The 24,479-nt window shown below is 36.7% G+C and overlaps 1 protein-coding gene across 1 annotated transcript; it reads right to left on the bottom strand.

Moving 5' to 3' along the window:
• Positions 1 to 1,298: 1,298 nt before the first annotated feature.
• Positions 1,299 to 23,470, bottom strand: LOC106083702 (large neutral amino acids transporter small subunit 1). The gene is made up of 7 exons (XM_013246896.2): positions 23,203 to 23,470; positions 16,487 to 16,682; positions 15,901 to 16,003; positions 12,096 to 12,363; positions 6,219 to 6,543; positions 5,995 to 6,119; positions 1,299 to 2,096 (listed from the first exon to the last, which is right to left on the bottom strand). The coding sequence occupies exons 1-7, from the start codon at positions 23,436 to 23,438 to the stop codon at positions 1,826 to 1,828; spliced, it is 1,524 nt and encodes a 507-aa protein (XP_013102350.2). The 5' UTR covers positions 23,439 to 23,470; the 3' UTR covers positions 1,299 to 1,825.
• Positions 23,471 to 24,479: the final 1,009 nt, after the last annotated feature.

Genomic DNA, 24,479 nt, shown 5'->3' with positions numbered 1-24,479 from the left:
CTCATGCAAAATTTCAGCCAAATCGGATAATAATTGTGCCCTCTAGTGGCTCAAGAAGTCAAGACCCCAGATCGGTTTATATGAGAGCTATATCAGGTTATAAACCGATTTAAACCATACTCAGCACAGTTGTTGGAAGTCAAAATAAAACACATCATGCAAAATTTCAGCCAAATCGGATAGGAATTGCGCCCTCTAGTGGCTCAAGAAGTCTAGACCCCAGATCGGTTTATATGACAGCTATATCAGGTTATAAACGGATTTAAACCATACTCAGCACAGTTGTTGGAAGTCATAATAAAACACCTCATGCAAAATTTCAGTCAAATCGGATAAGAATTGTGCCCTATAGAGGCTCAAGAAGTCAAGCCCCAGATCGGTTTATATGATAGCTATATCAAAACATTGACCGATATAGTCCAATTACAGTCCCAACCGACCTACACTAATAAGAAGTATTTGTGCAAAATTTCAAGTGGCTAGCTTTACGGACATGGCAAGATCGACTTAAAATGTCATGACGATCAAGAACATATATACTTTATAGGGTCTTAGGTGAATATTTCGAGGAGTTACAAACAGAATGACGAAATTTGTATACCCCCATCCTATGGTGGAGGGTATAAAAATAGTGATATTTTTTTAGAAGTGTGGCAACCACCATATCGTGATTATATGTTTGTATGAAACTTTATTCTTTTCTTTTCCTTACTATTCACTTTAAAAACATTTCTGTATACATTTAAATGATAACAACAATATATTGTTAAGTACAAACTAGGTCTTATGAAAGTATGGACAATTTAGACTTATTTGAAGAAATGCATTATTCACACTTGAAGATAAGTCTCTCAATTTTCTATTATCCTTTCAGTAAAAGTTGATATCCTTTCGATGACCATATTTTTCTCTTGATCTCTTATTACCATTATTTGCAAATAATTTTTTTTTTCGCGAAAAAATTCTGTTATTAACATATAAAGGACCAGTACCATTTCTCATTTCAATCAAAAGGGGGTTTCAATGGGAACCTTGTCTGAAAATAAGCGTTGGAATTTTCAGGATTGGGCCCCAGTCGTTTTGCCCTTGGCAAACAAGTTAACCATGATGGCACCAGCCATTATGCCCTTGATTAACAGGTTAACCATGATGGCTCCATAATTTAGCAAAAAGGATAAAAACTCAAAGAACTTTATGAAAGTTTAAGAGTTTGGTGAAAATGCCAAAGAATATAGGTATGAATGTATTGATGTATATATAAGCCTATTTATAATTTGTTTGTAATCATCTAACTCCGCTTTTACATCATACTGAAAATATTTTTTTTATTTCACACATTTTTCATTCACTTTCCTTTTTTTAACAGTTTGATAGCAAGTAGTTGGCTACCAACTCTCAGATACAAAATAAGTTAATAATTAAGTTTAACACAATAATCTTTACATGTAAACTTAGCTTAATAGCAAATGTTTTAAGTACAATTAAAAAATAATATCATATGCAATTGAGAAAAGAAAACTGAAGCTAGGATTTATAGAAACTGCCAGGGACTATATTAGGATTTTCTTTAAAGATTCTCAATATTCGAGCTTACTTATATAGTAAAAATATTACACAAAAATACAATTACGAGATTATACAGTTTTATCAAAAATATTAACATACATGCACTTCAATTCACATTATTATTGTTTATAATATAAAATGGGTCAAACACACTTTTCAAGTTAGAATAGCATTGAAAAGCTTAGAGATTTTATGCCAATATTTATTGGATTTTTCTTGTTTTTATTATTTTAACAGTTTGAGATTTATGGTTGAGTTTTTATATACTCTCACGGCCCTCAATGACTGTCGTATTGAACAAAGCCCGACATAAGTTGACAACACCATGCGAAAAGCGTCCATAACATTTGGGTTTATCTTTCCAGGCTATAAAGACATAATAAAATGGCACACCAGCCAAAGTGATGGCAAGACCCATTAAAAGGTTCATTGGTTGTGTAAAACTGGGCATAAGAACCAGAACAATGCAACAAATAATGAAAATTATGGGTAGTGCTGTGTGTACGCGTATAGGACGGGGCAGATCGGGTCTGAAATGAAAAATAATTTTTAAGGTCAATACGGTTTATGGACTATGAGAAAGTATTAATAATAATATGGACAATGAGAAAGGATATATAATATTAATAACAATATTATATACCCTCCACCATGGATCGCATTTGTCGAGTTCTATGCGCGGTATCTCTTTTTAAGCAAACAAAGAATAATGCAAAATAATTGCTATGCAATTGAAGATATTTCAAATTATAGTCTGATTCGAACCATAAATGAATGCTGAACATTGTAGAAGTCATTGGGTAATATTTCAGTTCATTCGCATAAGAATTGGGCTCAAGAAGCAAAATCGGGAGATCGGTTTATATGGGAGCTGTATCAAGCTATTGATCGATTCAGACCATATTAGTCACGTATGTTGAAGGTCATAAGAGAAGCAAAATTTCTGCCAAAGAAAGAAGAATAGTTCAAAAATAACTGCTCGACAAATGATTTTATTGGAAAATAAGACAAAAAGTAAAGAAAATAGCCGAACTCTAAAGATTTGGAAGATAAAAAGCGATAAGACTCAAAGAAAAAAGAAAAGATAGATCTAACTGTTATGTAATGAAGACAAGGACAAGGACACCAATGCGTGTTATGCGTACTCCACACCTACAAAAAGACATTCGTCTTCGAACGCAAACGTCCACCGAATCAAATGGAAGTGAGAGTGGTAGCACACCTAGACCAAGAGATCCCGTCAGGTTATTTTGCCGTGTTCGTCCTTTGCCCTCCGAAGGAGATTTATCATGTATTACTGTGAGAAATTCAACAACAATAGTTTTGACGCCGCCCGAGGTGCTCTCAAAGAAACCCAGTGTATATTTAAACATGTTTTCGAAGCGAAAGATACCCAGCAGGATGTTTTTACTAAGGTGGCTCAACCCTTGGTGGAAAATTTAATACGTGGCCGTAATAGCCTACTTTTCACAAATCGGATGAGAATTACGCCCTCTAGAGGCTCAAGAAGTCAAGACCCAAGATCGGCTTATATGGCAGCTATATCAAAACATGGACCGATTTATACCATACTCAGCACAGTTGTTGGAAATGATATCAAAACACCTCATGCAAAATTTCAGTTAAATCGGATGAGAATTGCGCCCTTTAGAGGCTGAAGAAGTCAAGACCCAAGATCGGTTTATATGGCAGCTATATCAAAACATGGACCGATTTGAACCAAACTCAGCACAGTCGTTGGAAATGATACCAAACCACCACGTGCAAAATTTCAGTCAATCGGACGAGAATTGCGCCCTCTAGAGGCTGAAGAAGTCAAAACCCAAGATCGGTTTATATGGCAGCTATATCAAAACATAGACCGATTTGGCCCATTTACAATCCCAACTGACCTACACTAATAAAAAAAATTTGTGCAAAATTTCAAGCGGCTAGCTTTACTCCTTCGAAAGTTAGTGTGCTTTCGACAGACAGGCGGACATGGCTAGGTCGACTTAAAATGACATGACGATCAAGAATATATATATACTTTATGGGGTCTCAGACGCATATTTCGAGGTGTTACAAACAGAATGACGAAATTAGTATACCCCCATTCTATGGTGGAGGGTATAAAAATAGATTAATAAGAATAACAAATTAAAATGTATAAGGATTGGTATTCTATTCTGCTTTCGGAATAGCCGCTGAAATTTGTAATTGTTTCACGAGCGAAATTCGACAGCAATCAAATGTTTTTATTTCCATACCAAAACACGTTTCTTTATCTGCACTTATTGTTTTCTCTATTTGAAAACTTTTTTCTCAAATTAATAAAGAAATACTAACCATTGAAACCAATGAAACAAACAAAAGTTTCAATTGTTCCCACTATAATAATTTTTTGCTACTCTCCTCCCTGTAAACAGAGTACTACTTTTCCGCCGATTTTCAGCCAACATTTTGGCGACTTTTTTTTTATATGGAGTTTGAGAGCATTCTGCTCGAGAAACTGAACGGAATACTCAGCTTAAGTTTGGCTGTGTCAAACTTTAGATTTCCACTACCATACAAAAAAAAAAAAAAACAGTAAGGAAGGGCAAAAGTCGGGCAGTGCCGACTGTATAATACCCTACTCCTACCTTATAAGTACAATGTGGGAGCTATATCCAATTCTGAACAAATATTGATGGACCTCGGCGGATGTTTTAAGATGGGTTATTAAATAACCCGTATCAAATTTAGAGCAAATACGTTCAAACTGTAATAACTACGGTAGACAAATGACAACACTGTTGCAAATTACCCAAAATCTGACGAACATATATATGGGAGCTATATCTAAATCTGAACCGATTTGGGACAAACTTCTCATATATTGTGGTGGTTGATGGGGAAAGCGTTGTACAAAGTTTTCGCAAGATTGGTCAACAAATGCGCTTACAGTGGCTCTAGAAGTGAAAACCCGGCGATATACATATATGGCAGCTATATCTTAATCTGAACAGATCTCTATGATATTCACCAGTAATATCGAGTCAAGCGAAAATCCTTCCTACCTAATTTCAAGAGAATGGGTAAACAAATGACCCATTTATTTCATTATTACTGCAAATCGGACTAACATATTTATGGGAGCTATATCTAAATCTGAACCGATTTCTATGAAATTCAATAGTATTGTCGAAAGTCATAACAGAATTCTTCCTGCCAAATTTCGAGAGAATCGGTTAACAAATGACCATTTTATTGCATTATTACTGCAAATCGGAGAAACATATTTATGGGAGCTATATCTAAATCTGAACCGATTTCGAGCAACCTTCTCAGATATTGTGATAGTCGTCGGGGAAAGCGCTGCATAAGATTTTGGGGAGATTGGTTAAAAAATGCGAGCGATATGGCAGCTATATATCTAAATTTGAACCCATTTATATGAAATTCACCAGTAATGTCGAAAGTCATAAGAAAATTCTTCTTGCCAAATTTCGAGATGATCGGTTAACAAATGACCATTTTACTGCATTATTACTGCAAATCGAACGAACATATATATGGGAGCTATATCCAAATCTGAACCGATTTTTTTACAATTTCAATAGGCTTCATCTCTAGGCCGAAAAACATGTCTGTACCAGATTCGAAGACGATCGGATGAAAACTGCGACCTGAAGTTTGACACAAATTAACATGGACAGACGGACATAGCTAAATCGAATCAGAAAGTGATTCTGAGTCGATCGGTATACTTATCAATGGGTCTATCTCTCTTCCTTCTTGGTGTTACAAACAAATGCAAGTTTTAATACCCTGTACCACAGTAGTGGTGTAGTGTATAATAAATAAATGAAAAACAAGAAAAACGTGCTAATTTCGACCGGGCCAAGCCCTTGGAACTCACCACCATGGATTTTGATAAACATTTATACAAACTAAATTTAGTTGAAGAGCATAATTTGGGTTTTAGATCAATATTGGGGTCTAAGATCAATATTTCATAAACGGAACGACTAGATTAGTATACCCCCATCCTATGGTGGTGGGTATAAAAAGATGTCTGTAGTCTAGAGGATACGTGCAAGACTATCAAATAAGAGATCATGAGTTCAAACCCGCGGCGGGCCAAAGTTAATAAAATTAGATTTTAGAGTAATAGTAGAGAGTGACAGAGAAAAAACCCGAGAGCAAGCAGTACACGAACAAGACAAAGCAACGCAAGCCGAACAAAAACAATTAAAACACCACCACATCGAAGCTGTGCAGTGCACCAAAGCACATGTGGTGACGACTACAGTGTTTGTAGTCGCGAAAGCCGGGAAATGGCATAGGAAATGATCCAGCAACTCATTATCTCCCCCACATGGCCTACATATGCTATCACTTGAACCATCAATACGTTTAAAGCTTTAGGGGCTACCTTCGTATTTAAGACTAAGAAATTGTACTCACCTTTTTTTCCTTAGCCACAACATACCAGCAATACTGGCCACCACCGAAAGCCACAATACTGAACTGAAGTAATTGATCAATGCATAAACATCAGCGGTCAATAGCATCAACAAGGACATTAGACACTGTAAATAAATACAACATGTTTTTACTCAAATTATAAACTCATGGGAGAAGCTCAATCACATATTTGTTGAAAATGACCTGCCTCCTGCATAACTTACCGAAAAAATTAATGATGGTATTGGCGTCTGCTGTTTTATGTGAAATAGTTGAAAGAATTTTGGTAAGTGTCCCTCTTGTGCACCTGTTGCAAACAGGCGGGCCGATGTAAAAAGTACTCCATTAACACCGCCAAATGTACTTAGAGCCACAAAAATGGGCACCATAAATGATAGCGAACCAAACATGCGATTTCCGAATGTTACTGCCACCGCTAGGGAACTCAACATTTCGGTTTTGGAAACCACAGCAAAGTACGCAAGGTTAACCAAAACATATATGCCAGTTACTAAGGGCATTGCAATCCATATTGCACGAGGGAGATTCCTGTAAAGGGAATATAAAAAATACATTAGGATATAGAACAGGCAATTTCAGAAAATCTTAAGATTGTTCTTTCTTAGGCTTTTTAAAATCCTATTATTTTATAAAAGAAACAAGTACAAGTTAATGGTACACCACCCAACTCTCTGCGATTTAAAGATTAACAAGTAAAAGCGTGCTAAGTTCGGCCGGGCCGAATCTTATATACCCTCCACCATGGATCGCATTTGTCGAGTTCTTTTCTCGGCATCTCTTCTTAGGCAAAAAAGGATATAAGAAAAGAGTTGCTCTGCTATTAAAACGATATCAAGATATGGTCCGGTTCGGACGACAATTAAATTATATGTTGGAGACCTGTGTAAAATTTCAGCCAATTCGTATAAGAATTGCGCCCATTGGGGGCTCACGAAGTAAAATAGAGAGAACGATTTATATGGGATCTGTATCGGGCTATAGACCGATTCAGACCATAATAAACACGTTTGTTGATGGTCATGAGAGGATCCGTCGTACAAAATTTCAGGCATATCGGATAATAAGTGCGACCTCTAGGGGTCAAGAAGTCAAGATCCCAGATCGGTTTATATGGCAGCTATATAAGGTTATGAACCGATTTGAATCTTATTTGACACAGTTGTTGAAAGTAAAAATAAAACACGTCGTGCAAAATTTCATTTCAATCGGATAAGAATTGCGCACGCTAGAGGCTCAAGAAGTCAAGACCCAAGATCGGTTTATATGGCAGCTATATCAGGTTATGGACCGATTTGAACCATACTTGGCACAGTTGTTGGATATCATAGCAAAACACGTCGTGCAAAATTTCATTCCAATCGGATAAGAATTGCGCACTCTAGAGGCTTAAGAAGTCAAGACCCAAGATCGGTTTATATGGCAGCTATATCAAAACATGGACCGATATGGCCCATTTACAATACCAACCGACCTACACTATAATATAATATAGTAAGATAATAAGAAGTATTTGTGCAAAATTTCAAGCGGCTAGCTTTACTCCTTCGGAAGTTAGCGTGCTTTCGACAGACAGACGGACGGACGGACAGACGGACGGACATGGCTAGATCGACATAAAATGTCGCGACGATCAAGAATATATATACTTTATGGGGTCTCAGACGAATATTTCGAGTAGTTACAAACAGAATGACGAAATTAGTATACCCCCCATCTTATGGTGGCGGGTATAAAAACACTGCTCTCAGAGTGGTGAATTGCATACCGAGTGGTGAGTTGCATACTCACAATGGTTCATACAACATTGTTAACCGCCAGTGGTCCCTCTACAATTGAAATAAGCCGGTGTGAGTATGCAACTTACTACTCGGTATTTGCACTGCCCTCATGCTTCGAATCGCAGAGCATGTGCAGGCCAAATATATAGTGGGAGCAACGATATCAGTTGGGTGCTGTGCCATTAACTTTTAACACATTGAACTTCGTGTATGCTACGAAACACTCGATATGGGTATGTCGGTGAGACTGCCAGAGACTGACTGTATGGTATTTCAAGCATAGGTCTTTGCCTTACGATAGCCGCAAAGTAAGTCCGGGAAATGGGCTTACCGCCTTCAAAACTCAAGATTTATGTGAACAGTATGAAAGCCCTCAAGTTTTTGGATTCTAGAACAGTACAGTCGAGGAGCGTGGAGTATATTTGGAATCCCTAATTGAATTTCGGTTTCATGACAGTTCTTACTTAGGTTCCCTAAAACGATGGTATTCCGGTTCTCTAAACGATGATAGTACGGGAAATAAAAAGACGGACGAATATGTCAGGAAGGGATTTTTCACCGCGAGGTGTCGCTCTGAGACATGTAGTTCATACTGTGTTAAAAGTTAATTAGCATGAGGTCCCTTCTCATTACTTGAAACATTAATCGAGCATTAATAAGTTATATGAGGGAAGTTTTCTTGCTGTTCCTAATGGGACATTCATGGGAAAATTTTGTATTTCCGGCGCTACGTTTTTTGTATTTTGCAAATATTTTAGTTTACATTCAACATAAATCAGTTCGCTATGTTTGCCCAATGTGGCTTAGTCAGATACTTCACAAGAATAAGTGTATGCTTTGTCATCATTAATAACACAACTGTTTAGAATGACTGATCCCTGTTGTAAATGAGGATACCCCCACTAACATTACGAGGAGGTGCAGCAGCTTCCCCGACATTTTCATTGCATCCTGATCTCCTGAGTGACGTATCCTGGCAAAGCTGTCAATTCTTTGGAATCAGATAATTCTCACTATTGACCGACCATTCGACTTCATCACCTCTGAGCGCCGAACGTTTATCAATCAGAGGGCTTCGATCGCAGCTTCAGATAGCTGGCACCACCCTCAAATGTTTTAGTTGCCGAGAGATAATTCCGAGATATCATTAACGCAGAAGGCGCTTGCTTTATACCAGCCGGTTGAATACATACCCCAAGTGCGGCCCAATTTTCCGGCGCAGGCAGTGGTACTCGCAGATGCAGATGAGCGTGATGGGAATCGTTGCACGGACCCCACTAACCACAGAAGTAGCGACCTCAATCTGGAAATAAACCGGATAGTCGACGAACATACGCGGAATATGTAGCTGGAACACTAGAAGCAATGTAAATTAGGTAAGCTGTGGTCTACTGTTAAATCCTCTCGAACCCTGTAGACAGGATGACAAGACCTTAGTCAATTTTGGCGACGTAACAATGAGTGACCCGAAGAGATGCGCCAGGTTGTTCAACCGTCAATTTATTGAGCATCTCCGGAGTGACAAGGCTAAGAGGAGGGTCATTATCTGTATCCGTGTTCTCCGAGCCCATGAACAGCCAACACAATTTCCATGGACGAAGTTCCAAATGTCATAAGTGACGCCAAGTCATTCAAGGCGTTAGGCCCCGACGGAATCTTTACACTGATGCTGAAGAATCTGAATCTACCTGGAGTCGAGTACCTTACAAATGTCCTCAACCTGTCTTTGAACACTCTTATAGTGCCCAATGTCTATTACGGAGCCCTGGAAAGGACCCGAGCAAGGTGGAATCGTACAGACTGATCTACTTTTCTCACAGTAACCAAGACGCTTGAGGGACTACTCGTCCCGAGCCTCGTTGGAGAATTTCCATTCACCAAGCATCAGCATGGTTTTCGAGGAAAGCACAGCACAACTGCTTTGCATGCCATCACCGCACATATTTGCCATGGTTTCAATAAGTCCAGGCCATTTGATAGGACTGTCCTCGTGGCAGTGGACCTATTAAAAGCATTTGACACGGTTAGCCATGCCAAACTATTTGTGGGCATATCAAACACGTCCACTCCCGCCAGGTCTGAAATGCTGGGTCATGTTGTCGCCAGTCGTTTGTGGAATGTAGAGAGAAGAAGTCTAAACCCCGTAGAGTCAAACAGGGAGTTCCCCAAGGCGGGGTGATATCTCCTACACTGTGTACCTTCTACCCATCATCTATTCCACTCCCTCCTGCCGACAAAGAGATCGTATCATATGCGGACGTTTGCACGATCATGGTATCAGACCCATTGATGAGATCTGTGGAAGGTTAAACATTTTCCTCAACGAACTTGACTCTTATATCGCTGCAAGAGATCTGAAGATATTTTCGATGGAGTTACGATTCCAATCATTAAGTGCCCTTAAATAAATATTTGGGTCACATTTGACAGCTCTTACAAATTCTCCTTACATGCCACTGCAATTTGCGATAAGGTCAGAAATAGAAACAAGGTCCTCAGTCACTTGCCGGCGGCACTTGGCATGACAAAGAAAATTTGTTGAAGCAGCATATCAAGCGGGTCTGGGTCATTCATGCAGATACGGCAAAAGATGCGGTAAATAGCTACCGGGTGAATGTGGTCTTTGGAGAACGACCGTCACCCATCACAACTGTAGGAATTGAAATCCGCCAGCTAACCAGAGTAGTTCTGGCTCAATTACGATCCGGCAGATGCAGCCGCCTCAAGTCCTACACAACAAGAATTGTTGCCAACGTGCAGAAGTTGAGTCCCGGTTGTGATCTGGGACCACACGACACATCTTTTAACTGCCCAACCAGACCCACTCGACTCAGACCCAAAATCATCATTTGCACGTATCACTTTTTTTAGCCTAGTGACAAACGCTATTATTTTTGGTGAAAATCTGTTCAGATTTAGATATAGCTCCCATATATATATCAACCAATTTAACTTAAATGGTCGTAGTTGCCCCAATTTTTAATCGACTCGCACCAAAATTGGTATGAAGTGTTTTATTACTTATCTGGAAGTCTACTAAATTTCATCAATCGTTTTTAAAATTGGTTCAGATTTTTAGATATAGCTCCCTCATAAAGATAGTAACCGATGTTGAATTATTGGGCTGAAGTTTCAGTAGACTGAAAACTATAATGGGTACTATATACAAATCTGAACCGATTTTGGTTAAATTTTGTACCTACTTTCAGAAGAGTAGTACGCACAACCTTCCATACCCAATTTCAAGCAAATCCGTAGAAAATTTTAGTAACTGGGCCCTTAGTAGTGTTAATCGGGCGAATTATATATATGGGAGCCTTATACAAATCGGAACCGATTTGTAACATAGTTGACGGCGTTTGTCTTTGGGTTAAGAAATTGATATATGCATCCAGTTTTCGTGATGATTGGATAACAAATACGATCCCCACTAAGTTACAAAAAACGACGGCCGAATGAGCAGGAATTTCAGCCATAGTAGTGGTGCAAGGTACAGTTTCTGGTTTTGTACTATTGTACATTCTATATAAATGTATAGTTAGCTTAACAATTACATGTCAAGACCTGGAATACTCAACTGGATTCCTTAGAAAGCACTACATCCCACGTTGGATGTCGTGGCGGCACTGGCTATCGTTAACCGAACGCCATAATATTTCGTACTTTGTTTATTGGATCAAAAGGGAAAAAATGAAGAGTATGCGTTTCACAAAAAATACTTCTTATTTTTGGGGACACTCTGGTGTACATATCCAAAAAAACTACATACCTCTTATATACAAAATCTATAAAAGAGCACACGTGCGTCAGAAGCATTTACCCCACGTCATGAGCATGAGAACAAACTGAACGATAACATTTATTTGCTAGGCAAAAAACGATTCATTCATTACGGCAACCACTTGTTGAATCCCATGATTTATATTCCGTTTTCCCCACCCACCCATCTCTCTCAATTTCATGCTTAGCAAACAGAATCCTTTGAAATGTCCTTGTTATGCTGGCGCTCCAACTTGTAAGACTTTATGCTTCGTTTGGTGTTTAGCTTAACGAAGCCACTTAAGTATACCAAGGATAACGGATGGAGGCGAAGTCGCAGAGAAAAATCAACAAGTCATTGTTACAATGGAGTACACTCGCAGAGAACTTGTTGCAGAAGTTGTTTGAATTGGGTGAATCTTAAAGAGTCCCTTGAAATTTCCAATGCTTTTAGTGAAATTAAATACGCATCCCAAATGACGTAAGAAAAATGTTTAGGTCTCCTCCATAAATCAATACACACACAAATTTGTAAAGACTTACTTGTAGGGATCCTGTAACTCTTCTGTTACAAAATTTAAATAATTCCAGCCACCAAAAGCAAAAAGTCCTGAATAGAAGGCAAATCCAATATTCTCTATGCCGTAATTGCCTTCCCACATATTTTCAAAGTTTTCCATTTGACCAGTAGCCATTTGATAGATTCCAGCCAATATAATCATTACCAAAGCCAATAGTTTCCCCGCTGTAAAGATGTCTTGAACTTTCATGGACCATTTGACCGATAAACAATTAATGGCGGTGAGTAAACCTGTGGGAAATTTGAAAAATGAAAAAGATGGAAGTTTTTAATTAAAAAAAGGTAAGGTTAGGATAAAGAGAAAAGATAAGAAATGGAGGCCACCGTCGCGCAGAGGTCAGCATGCCGCCAAACGCCTAGATTCATATCCCGGCGTGAACATCAGAAAACATTTTCAGCGGTGGTTATCCCCTTACTAATGCTGGCTACATTTGTGAGGTTTCCTGCCATGTTAAAACTTTTCTACCAGGTGGGTGTCGGTATGCGGCCGTTCGGACTCGGCATTAAAAAGGGAGGCCCCTTATCATTGAACTTAAAATTTTAATCGGACTCCACTCATTGATATGCAAGAATTATCCCCTGTTGCTTAATGGAATGTTCATGGGAAATGTCCATGACCTTACGGACATGCAGATAAGCCAGTAAACGGCTTGTTGTGGCCTCTACCAAATCTCAAAAGGACACTCGAAAAGGTTATTTCAGTAATTCTGTGCTTTTTCACATATTAATCCTTAATCCCCTTTCATTCTATTTCCCTGAGTTCCTTAAAATTTGGTATAACATCTAATGGGGCACCGGTGTGACTCTTCTATTGCCTAAGCTGGATTTTAACATAGGAATTGCTTCCAAGTCTCATTATCCTTTCTACATGACCTGCGTGCAGGCTCCTTAGCCGAACCTATCTTATATAGGCGTGCCTAAAATTCTGTATGACCGAATGGACGCTAAAACCAGTACTGATCTTCCTACTCCGTATCCTCCCATAAAATTTTTGCTCTCCTTTCCCCGTCCCCGGAGATCGCGTTGCCTAGAAAGGTTTCGGGTTTTTCAAGTTTTGTCAGCAGACCTCTCTCCCTTAAAACCTGGTTGTTCTCTCCACTTATCCCACTGTAAACCGACAGCCAAATAATGAAGATTGTGTCAGAAGCGCTAATCGGCCTTTTGCAATCCATAACGGTTTAAGTCTACCATCTTGGTTGCTATAGCCCAAAATAGTCATTTAACTAGCCGAGGGTACGATTACAATCGCAGGTCTCGTATATACAGTGACGAAGATACCCTCGCCTCGGACTAAGGCAAAATATCGATAGATCTGTCGACTTTTTCTTTCTTGTCAGAATATCGATTGATAAATTTCCTATCAATACTATTGGCAAAGTTTAATTTTTTGTAAAATTGATCAAAAATAAGCATAGGAAACTGAATGTATTCTATAAGATACATTACGCCTATAGAGGGCGCAATTTTCATCCTATTGGGCTAACATATTGTACAATGATCTCTCTCATGAATTCCAACTGTCTTCATTAAATTTGGTTATATTCGGTCTGTGCATTGATATTGCTTCTATATAAATCGATCTCCTGATTTTTACTTCTCATTTTCGTTTGAAATATAGGTGATGGGAAATTAACGATAGTATCGACACTATCGATAATTATTATAAGAAATATCGAATGTTACGATTATCGATAGTTTGCCTGCTCTACCATGCTATTATCATGCTGACGATCTTCAATGGTCTCCGGATCTTCAATGAAGACACAATTACGCGGTTATGTTGTTATTGTAGCCAGAGATATGAGGAGGTGAAGCAGTCCTTGTACAGAAGATACCCTGGATCGATCCCGGTACATAAGCCCAACTGCACAGGGGATCGACCATTACTCGTTCTCTCTCTCCCATTAAGCCAACCGTTTAGCAATTGCTACCAGTTGGCATTTGTGCTAGAGTTTCCCCTGTCCATTCCAGCATTCATTTGTTCGAACGCAACTGTTATTTCAAATATTCGGTCAAACATTTCGAATATATCGACTATCCAACTATGGTGAGACCTGCTCCTACTTCATTCCCCAATCGTCTTAAGTCGCTTACCAGTTGCAAAAATGGAAATTACGTAGAAATTTTGTTTTTAGAGAAAATTTCATAGAAATTTTGTATTTAGAGACAAAAAGACAAAATTTCTACGAAATTTTGTCTTTAGAGAAAATTTCAATGAAATTTTATCTTTAGAGAAAATTTCAATGAAATTTTGTCTTTAGAGAAAATTTCATAGAAATTTTGTCTTTTGAGGAAATTTCATAGAAATTTTGTCTTTAGAGAAAATTTCATAGAAATTTTGTCTTTAGAGAAAATTTCATAGAAATTTTGTCTTTACAGAAAATTTCAATGAAATTTTGTCTTTAGAGAAAATTTCAATGAAATTTTGTCTTTAGAGAAAATTTCAATGAAATTTTGTCTTTAGAGAAAATTTCAATGAAATTTTGTCTTTAGAGAAAATTTCAATGAAATTTTGTCTTTAGAGAAAATTTCAATGAAATTTTGTCTTTAGAGAAAATTTCATAGAAATTTTGCCTTTAGAGAAAATTTCATAGAAATTTTGTCTTTAGAGAAAATTTCATAGAAATTTTGTCTTTAGAGAAAATTTCATAGAAATTTTGTCTTTAGAGAAAATTTCATAGAAATTTTGTCTTTAGAGAAAATTTCATAGAAATTTTGTCTTTAGAGAAAATTTCATAGAAATTTTGTCTTTAGAGAAAATTTCATAGAAATTTTGTCTTTAGAGAAAATTTCATAGAAATTTTGTCTTTAGAGAAAATTTCATAAAAATTTTGTCTTTAGAGAAAATTTCATAGAAATTTTGTCTTTAGAGAAAATTTCATAGAAATTTTGTCTTTAGAGAAAATTTCATAGAAATTTTGTCTTTAGAGAAAATTTCATAGAAATTTTGTCTTTAGAGAAAATTTCATAGAAATTTTGTCTTAGAGAAAATTTCATAGAAATTTTGTCTTTAGAGAAAATTTCATAGAAATTTTGTCGTTAGAGAAAATTTCATAGAAATTTTGTCTTTAGAGAAAATTTCATAGAAATTTTGTCTTTAGAGAAAATTTCATAGAAATTTTGTCTTTAGAGAAAATTTCATAGAAATTTTGTCTTTAGAGGAAATTTCATAGAAATTTTGTCTTTAGAGAAAATTTCATAGAAATTTTGTCTTTAGAGAAAATTTCATAGAAATGTTGTCTTTAGAGAAAATTTCATAGAAATTTTGTCTTTAGAGAAAATTTCATAGTAATTTTGTCTTTAGAGAAAATTTCATAGTAATTTTGTCTTTAGAGAAAATTTCATAGAAATTTTGTCTTTAGAGAAAATTTCATAGAAATTTTGTCTTTAGAGAAAATTTCATAGAAATTTTGTCTTTAGAGAAAATTTCATAGAAATTTTGTCTTTAGAGAAAATTTCATAGAAATTTTGTCTTTAGGGAAAATTTCATAGAAATTTTGTCTTTAGAGAAAATTTCATAGAAATTTTGTCTTTAGAGAAAATTTCATAGACATTTTGTCTTTAGAGAAAATTTCATAGACATTTTGTCTTTAGAGAAAATTTCATAGACATTTTGTCTTTAGAGACAATTTGATAGAAATTTTGTCTTTAGAGAAAATTTCATAGACATTTTGAAAAATTTTCCTAAAAATTTTGTCTTTAGAGACAATTTTATAGAAATTTTGCATCGACATCTTGCCTTTAGAGAAAATTTCATCCGATACTTACATAAACAAACAGCTCCCAAAAGCTTAACGGCATTTTCAGGTGGCTCGCAGTCTTCAAAAAATGGTTTGGCAGCATATTGGGCAAATGTCAGGGCGACAATAGTCTGCAAATAAAACAAAAAACCAAAACAAAAATCAGACTCGATCTTAGATTACAATTTCAGATAATTAAACTCTCATTTTTCATAATCGTGACAAATTCTTGCATCTGTTTCCCCATTTATGAATTTTTTGAAGTGCGCTTCTATCGTATCGTTTTTGTTTTTCATTTCACTCATTTTTTTTTTTTATATAAATAATCAAGGTTAAATTGTTTGTTTGAAATTTAAGCTCGCCACTTTAAACATTCTAAGTTGCGACAAATCTCTTTCACTTGTACAAATAAATAAGTAAATGAAAATATATAACTGTGTTGAGTTTAACCCAGAACGGCCAACAACAAATAAATAGACTTAATTTATTCCATGCCACCGCAGCGAACATGAATGTTTGTTGCATGTTTCACGTTTTGTTGCAATGTCATTGCATTGAACAATTTCGCTAATTGGCATCATAAGACACTTAATTCTTGTCATCTCTGATCTTACCTGCGTTGTGGGCCTTATGATCAGTAGAGCAATCCATAAACGTAGAAAGCCTACAAGAGGGCCAAATGCCACCAATAAATATGCATAATCACCACCAGACCTTGTGATACTTGTCCCAAGTTCGGCATAGCATAAAGCGCCAATTGTTGATAAAATGCCACAAGCCGACCAAATCAATAAGGAACTGCCGACAGATCTGTAAAAGAGAAAATGTGAAAAAATCATTAAATTGAATAAAAATTTATAAATTTTGATTGTGAAAATTTAAAAGAAAGAGCGCGCTAAGTTCGGCTCGGCGATTCTTCGGTATCAACAAAAATGCATTCTGCTAAAATAGAAATCAAATCAACTAAGATCTAAAATTGGTTTTGCAATTTGGTATCTACTTACTAAGTTGGCTGTCACAGACCTTTTGATACATTAATCGAATTCAGAATAGAATTCCAAGCGCCTTTATATTCTACACTTCTTATCCATTTCTGACACTATGTTTTGAGATATATTTTCTCATTGGTTTTTCCAAGTTTCAGAATCACTTTTTACCTAGGGATTCTTCATTCAACGACTACGTCAATTTTCTCTCAAACACACCAAGTACTGCACGTTTGCTTTTGCAAGTACCTTTGCTTCATATCATTCATTTCGTTTGTAACACCTCGAAATTTGCGTCTGAGACCCCATAAAGTATATATATTCTTGATCGCCATGTCATTTTAAATCGATTTAGCCATGTTTGTCTGTCCGTCCGTCCGTCTGTCTGTCGAAAGTACGCTTACTCGAAGGAGTAAAGCTAGGCGCTTTAAATTTTGTAGGTCGGTTGGGATTGTAAATGGGCCAATTTGGTCCATGTTTTGATATATCTGCCATATAAACCGATCTTGGGTCTTGACTTCTTGAGCCACTAGACAGCGTATTTCTTGTCCGATTTGACTGATAAATTGCACGTGGTGTTTTGGTATCACTTTCAACTGTGCTAAATATGGTTCAAATCGGTCCATAACCTGATATAGCTGTCATATAAATCGATCTTGGGTCTTGACTTCTCCAGCCTCTGACGGCGTATTTCTTGTCCGATTTGACTGAAATTTTGCACGTGGTGTTTTGGTATCACTTCCAACAACCGTGCTTAGAATGATTTAAATCGTTCCATGTTTTGATATAGCTGCCATATAAACCGATCTTGGGTCTTGACTTCTTGAGCCTCTAGAGGGCGCAATTCTTATCCGATTTGGCTGAAATTTTGCATGAGGTGTTTTGTTATGACATTCAATAACTGTATGACGCAAATCGATGCATAACCTAATATAGCTGCCATATAAACCGATCTGGGATCTTGACTTCTTGAGTCTCTAGAGGGCCCAATTCTCATCCGATTTGGCAGAAATTTTGTACAACGGCTTCTCTTATGGCCTTCAACATACGTGTCTAATATGGTCTGAGCTTGATACAGCTCCCATAAAAACCGATCTCCCGATTTTGCTTCTTGAGCCCCTACAAGGCGCAATTCTTATCCGAATGGACTGAAATATTCCATAATAACTTCTACAATATTTAGCATTCAATTCATTTATGTTCCGAATCGGACTATAACTTGATATAGCTCCAATAGTATAACAGTTCGTTTCAATATTCTTTGTTTACCTAAAAAGGAATACCGCGTAAAGAACTCGACAAATGCGATCCATGATGAAGGGTATATTAGAATCGGCCGGCCGAACTTAGCACGCTTTTACTTGTTTTTGTGTATCTTCGTCTTACTACAAGTACCATCTATTAGCGAATATTATTCTTCGGTTTATATCAAAACTATCGTCCCATTCGTCCTACGTCCGTAGATGAAAGTGCAGACATTCTCAAATTTACAGTTTCCAAACTTTCTCTAGGTTTACAGGGCATTCCAAATGTTTATACCATCAACTTTTTTATACCCACCACCATTGGATGGGGAGTATACTAATCTAGTCACTCAGTTTGTAACACCTCCAAATATTGAACTGCGACCCCATAAAATATATATATTCTTGATCGTTTCTACATGCTGAGTCGAACTAGCCATGTACGTCCCTCCGTCTGCGGAAATCATAGTGGTCGAACGCGTAAATCTAGCAACTTGAAATTTTTCATAGATTCATCTTAGCGGGGATTCGTTGGGGATTGCAAATGATCCACATTGTTTCAGATTTTGATATGGCTGCAGATCCCCGTTTTTGACTTCTTGAGACCCTAGAGGCTTCAATTTTCTTCCGATTTCAATGAAATTTTGCACAACATCCGTGCTATCTATGATCCGAATTGGCCTATAACCTGATATAGTTCCCATATAAACCATCCTCCTGATTATACTTATTGATTCACTCACTATAGGGCGCAATTCTTATCTGATTTAAAACTTTGTACAATGACTTCTGTCAAGTATGGTCTGAATCGATCTAAAACCTGATAAAGATTTGTGACAAAATTTAAAACGACTTTGCCGCAAAAAGTGTCCATATCTGATTATCCGTAACGCAGAGGTTAGCTTGTCCGCCTATGACGCTAAACGCCTGGTTTCGAATCCAGGCGAGACCATCAGAAAAAATCGGCTATAAAAAGGAAGTCCCTTATCATTGAGCTTAAACTTGAATCGGACTGCACTCATTCATATGTGAGAAGTTTGCCCCTGTTCCTTAGTGGAATGTTCTTGGGCAAAATTTGCAATTTTCGTTGGAAACATAGGTGAGGAGGAATTAACGACAGTATCGATAATATGGATGTTAACTATTAAAAAATATTGAAAACATTGAATGTTGCGATTATCGATAGTTTGCCAGCTCTACCGGCAACCACTGATCTGGACCCAGATTAAACCAGATGGTCGTCCAGTCGTAAACCATTCCTATAGAAGTCTACGTACTTTGCATTAAAAGGGAAAATATAGCTATACTCGGCTTTATCTGATATCCACACTGCCTGGGCATTGTACCAAGGATAACAAGGTGATTGATTTAAGGCAAATCTCCAAATTAGGGCGAAAATTATTTTTCATGATTTATGCATTACCTTTTATGAGAAAAGCTTCGAGACCTTTTCACACTAGCTGTCTCTTTCCAATACAAACACTTCATTATATTATTTTGTTTTCAACACCACGTTTAGATAACCTATTTTCCGATCAAAGGCGATTTTGATCCACTTTGGCTGCAATTGTACATATTGAGTTCTGTTATGACTCTCAACATCATTCATAGATGTGGTAGTCCATGTCGGTCTTTAAAGGCCCAGATGTCAGACCTTCTTCCTAGCCGGTGTTCCTTTTTAAGTTCTTGACCGCCCACATATAGCGATTCTGAGACGATATCCATATCAATGTTTACTTTAAGTTGCAAAAAGGTACAATTTAATCCCACCATCATACAAATCACTTTCCATATTTCCAGAAGCTATATTGTTTTTAATTGTTTAATTAAGTGTTTTACTCTCCATTTAATAAAATGATGCAACATTTCCTAAGAAAGTTCGAAAAATATCTCGCTACCTAAAATGTTGAGAGTAAAAACAATCTTAGATTGGTCAGACTAAATTGTTTAAATTGGTCATTGAAATATTTTGGACAAAAAACCATGCTCGTGTCGTTTCATTTCAGTATTTTGACAACTATTTATTAACTAACATCAATTTGGCCTTGTTTTGGCTACTGCTTTCCTTTATGTATTTCTGCCGAGTGGCTGCTAGCTGGCACGTAGCATATGTTCACCCAAAAACACCATATTCCCTTATTAGTCAAGAATATAAGCAAATTAATTGAATATCTGAAATAATATCGTTCACATACATGAAAACTATGAGGGCAACAGTTCAAACAAAAGTGTAAAATTTATTGGTGCAAATATTATGGGCTAAGTGGGTGTGTTCCGCTGACTTTGTTTTATGCCGGGTAATTAAAAAAAGTGATACTTTTGTTAAATGAAACCAAAATTGGTTTCGCGTTACACCCTTTAAAAATTTAAATCAAAAAAATACACTTGACTATTCTATATACATGCTTAAAATGTTTAGAAAATTTTTACGACAACCAAATCACCACGAAGTTTTCGTTTATTGTAACCGTGTAACGTTTCGCTTAAACACACCAAACGTTAGCCATAAACGTTGTATTATTGAACATAACTGCAAATGCAAATTTTGCCTATGAACATTCTACATAGGAACAGGGGCAAACTTCTCACATATCAATGAGTGCAGTCCGATTTAAGTTTAAGCTCAACGAAAAGGGGCCTCCTTTTTATAGTCGAGTCCGAACGGCGTGCTGCAGTGCGACATCTCTTTGGAGATAAGTTTTACATGGCATAGTACCTCACAAATTTTGCCAGCATTAGGAGAGCAACATAACTACCTTTGTTTATTGTAAACCCTCTTTCAAAGGACCTTTCTTTTATTGTAAAACCAAAAACTATTTAATTACAAAAGTGCTTCAATAGCCGCAAACGATGATTTCTATTACTAAACGTATAGTTTCGTGGTTGACAAAAATACTCACTCCATTGCACAATACTTTGTATGTAAAAAAAAAATCCCAAGCAGACCCATAGTCATGCAAATAATTGTAATTGTGTGCTCGTCAGTGGTAAAGACACATTCTCACACACAACATTTTTATACCCTCCACCATAGGGAATACTAATCTACTCATTCCGTTTGTAACACCTCAATATATTCCTCTAAGACCCTATTAAGTATATACATTCTTGATTGTCTCAACGATTTAAGTTGATCTAGCCATATCCGCCCGTCCGTCCGTCTGTCGAAATTACGATAGCGCTTGAACGCGTAAAGCTAGCCACTTGAAATTTTGCACAGATACTTAATCATTGTATAGTCATTGGGTATTGCAAATGGGCGATATCGGTTCAGATTAAGATATAGCTTCCATAGAAACCGATCTCCCGATTAGACTTCTTGAGCCTCTAGAAGCCGCAATTTGGATGAAATTTTTCACGTAGTGTTCTGCTATGATTTTCAATAACTCTGCAAAGTACGGTTCAAATCAGTCTATAATCTGACATAGCTCAGGAGGTCACCGTAGCGCTGAGGAAATAAATTTTTTGTTTTCAATTTTTAAAATTCAAAATATTGGAAAAAATTGCTGCGTCAATATAAATTCTCTAAATTATAAATATACAAGCATATGCTTGGTCGCTTCGCAGCCCTCGATGGTACACCCAATACCAAGGTGTAACTGTTTGAGAATATTTTGAAAGTTTTAGTGCTTAAATGTACGAATTGAAAAAAAAAACCTTTAGTCGGCCGATAAATACTGTCAAGGTGTAACTGTATCGCAATTTTAAGTTCTTTAGCTCAATCCGTAAATAAAGTAAAATTTTTTACGTTTTTTACGGTACTAACCTAAATGTACAAATTTCAAAACAATCTTCTAGCCATTAGTTCCAAAATTAACGAATATCAAAAAATCTTCTAGTCTTACTATATTTCAAATTTCAGAGCTGTAGCTCAATCCGTAAAGAAGGTGTCATGTTGTACGTTTTAGTACTAAAATGTGCGAATATCAACAAAATCTTCTATTCGTCCTGTAGATACTGACCCCCCTCCCTGGCTACGTCCCTGATGGGGACGATTTCGAGCAAAATCTGCACACACGTATGAAGTCATAGAAAAGGACATTATGAAAAGTTTTGAGGAGATCGGTTAATAAATGCGATTACAAATGCTCTGGAATTCAAGATTTCGACCAAAATCTGTACACATAGTCGAAGCCATAGAAAAATATATTGTGCAAAATTTTGGGAAGATTGGTCAATAAATGCGCTTGCAGTGGCTCTAGAAGCCGAAATCGGGCGAAACATATTCGCGAAAGCTGCAGCGATTTCGACCAAATTCTATACATTTTTTGGTAAATGATAACTTTATTGCAATATTAGTCAAAATCAGACAAACATATATATTGGAGCTATATCCAAATCTGAACCAACTGCTTTCAATTTCAATAGACTTCGTCTCCAGGCCAAAAAAAAAATCCTGTGCTAAATTTGAAAATAATTGTATGAAAATTGCGACAAAATTAATATGGACAGACAGACACACTGACATGGCTAAATGGAATCAGAAAGTAAAGTGAGTTGATCGGTATACTTATCAATTAGTCTAGCTCCCTTTTTTCAGAGTGTTACAAGCAAATGCACTAAATGCAAATGCATAATACCCTGTACCCTAATAGTGGTATTGGGTATAAAAATGTCGCATTACAGATACGCTGAAGAAAATCATTGTACGTCAATGAGCCAAAACACCAGCAATTTACAACTGGTTTTTTTACCCACTCAGAGCAATATTCAATGCAACAGGTGGTTATATCGAGTTAAAGTGAATGGATTCTGAAATTTAGTTTATTTCCACACATTTTTGTCATTTGTATAAATTGAAAATGTTATCATAGAAAAAATGTGGCCCTTTGAACACTTCGGGCCTGCCACGCTATACTTCAAAACTTTATCAAATTTATATATTTTATTTTCCCTCTGTGATATTGGCTTCAAATTTGCAATTCGTTCCGACTCTATTGGCACTCGAAAAACTTTCTGTAGCTCGAAGTTTGCTTTTGTTTCATTTTAATGTTATCAATTATCATTTGCACTTATGTTGTTAGTTGTTCAAACAGCAAAAACAGACAAAAGCACTTACAATTAGTAAACAAACCTTTTTATTTGGAATTATATACTCACTCTGTGTATTTAAACACACCAGTGGGGGCGATAAAGATGCCCGATCCAATAATTGTTCCCACAATTATTGCAACACCATTCATTAGCGTCAATTTACGTTTCAACACAATTTTGTCACCCTGATCACCGTTACTAATAGGAAGCCCATCATTCGGTTCATTTTTCTCTTTTATCGAAGCACGATGTGGTAACTCCAGTAGATCCGTTTTAACCCCATTACCATAACGTTCCGTCATTGTGAGGTATTTATTATTTTTTTTTTAACTTTTAATTTGTATTTTACACAACTTATATTTAGCACCAATTTTGACGAATTTACATTCACTTTTGTGTATTTTTAGTTGCTGTTCTTAAATGCTTGAAATACATATTTTAAGGTGTGTTTACATGTTTTCAACTAAAATGTTTGTAGATTTTTAGATTTTCAATTTATCTTTTCAGCCGTATTACATCCATTCACGCGGCGTTCATACTTGCAACTGAAAGTAATTTTGGACAAATTTATGTTCAACTGTCTCAGTTTTCAACGTCGACCAAATGACGTGAATCCAATCAATTTGTGTTGAAAAAGAGCGGGAGACAAATAGCGATAGTTGTTGGTAATGTGGGTGAGAGAGAGAGACTTAAACACATCCCTTATTTCTCTATAAGTTACACTGTAATTATTTTGCCTAGGGATACATGCTGTGCCATGCTAATTAATTAAGACAGAAAAAAAAATTTTAAGAATTTCGCAGTTTTTTTTTATTTAGGAGCAATAACCCAATTTTCAGTAACGCCAGATCTCGGAGATGGTTGGTGCATTTTAAGCGAAATTTTGTTCGCCCTCTTATCGTAACCTAAAAATAAAAATTTGGGATCCAAATTTCAGGTGGACCCCCCCCACCCCCCAAATATATATATATAAACCAATCACGACAATATGGGACTCCAATGAAAGGTATTTAAGAGTAGAAAACGTATCCGATATCCAATTGTGGGACCAAGTATTTGGTGGACCACCCCAGCCCCCAAAACTACCCTAAATCGGACATATATATCGACCATGGCAATATGGGGCTCAAATAAATGGTTTTTCAGAGTGGAATACGAATCTGATACCCAAATGTAGGACCAAGTTTTTGGGAGCAATATGGGGCTCAAATGAAGATCTTTGGGAGTAGACCACGAAACTGATATCAACATTCGGGAAAATGTGTCTAAGAGGCCACTCTACCCCCATTATACCCCAAATAGTACGTATTTACTGACCATTGCAATATGGGGCTCAAAAAAAG

Source organism: Stomoxys calcitrans, chromosome 3 (assembly GCF_963082655.1).
Source record: "Stomoxys calcitrans chromosome 3, idStoCalc2.1, whole genome shotgun sequence".
In the NCBI taxonomy this organism is placed as follows: Eukaryota; Metazoa; Arthropoda; class Insecta; order Diptera; family Muscidae; genus Stomoxys; species Stomoxys calcitrans.
This window is presented reverse-complemented; position numbering and strand designations above follow the sequence as displayed.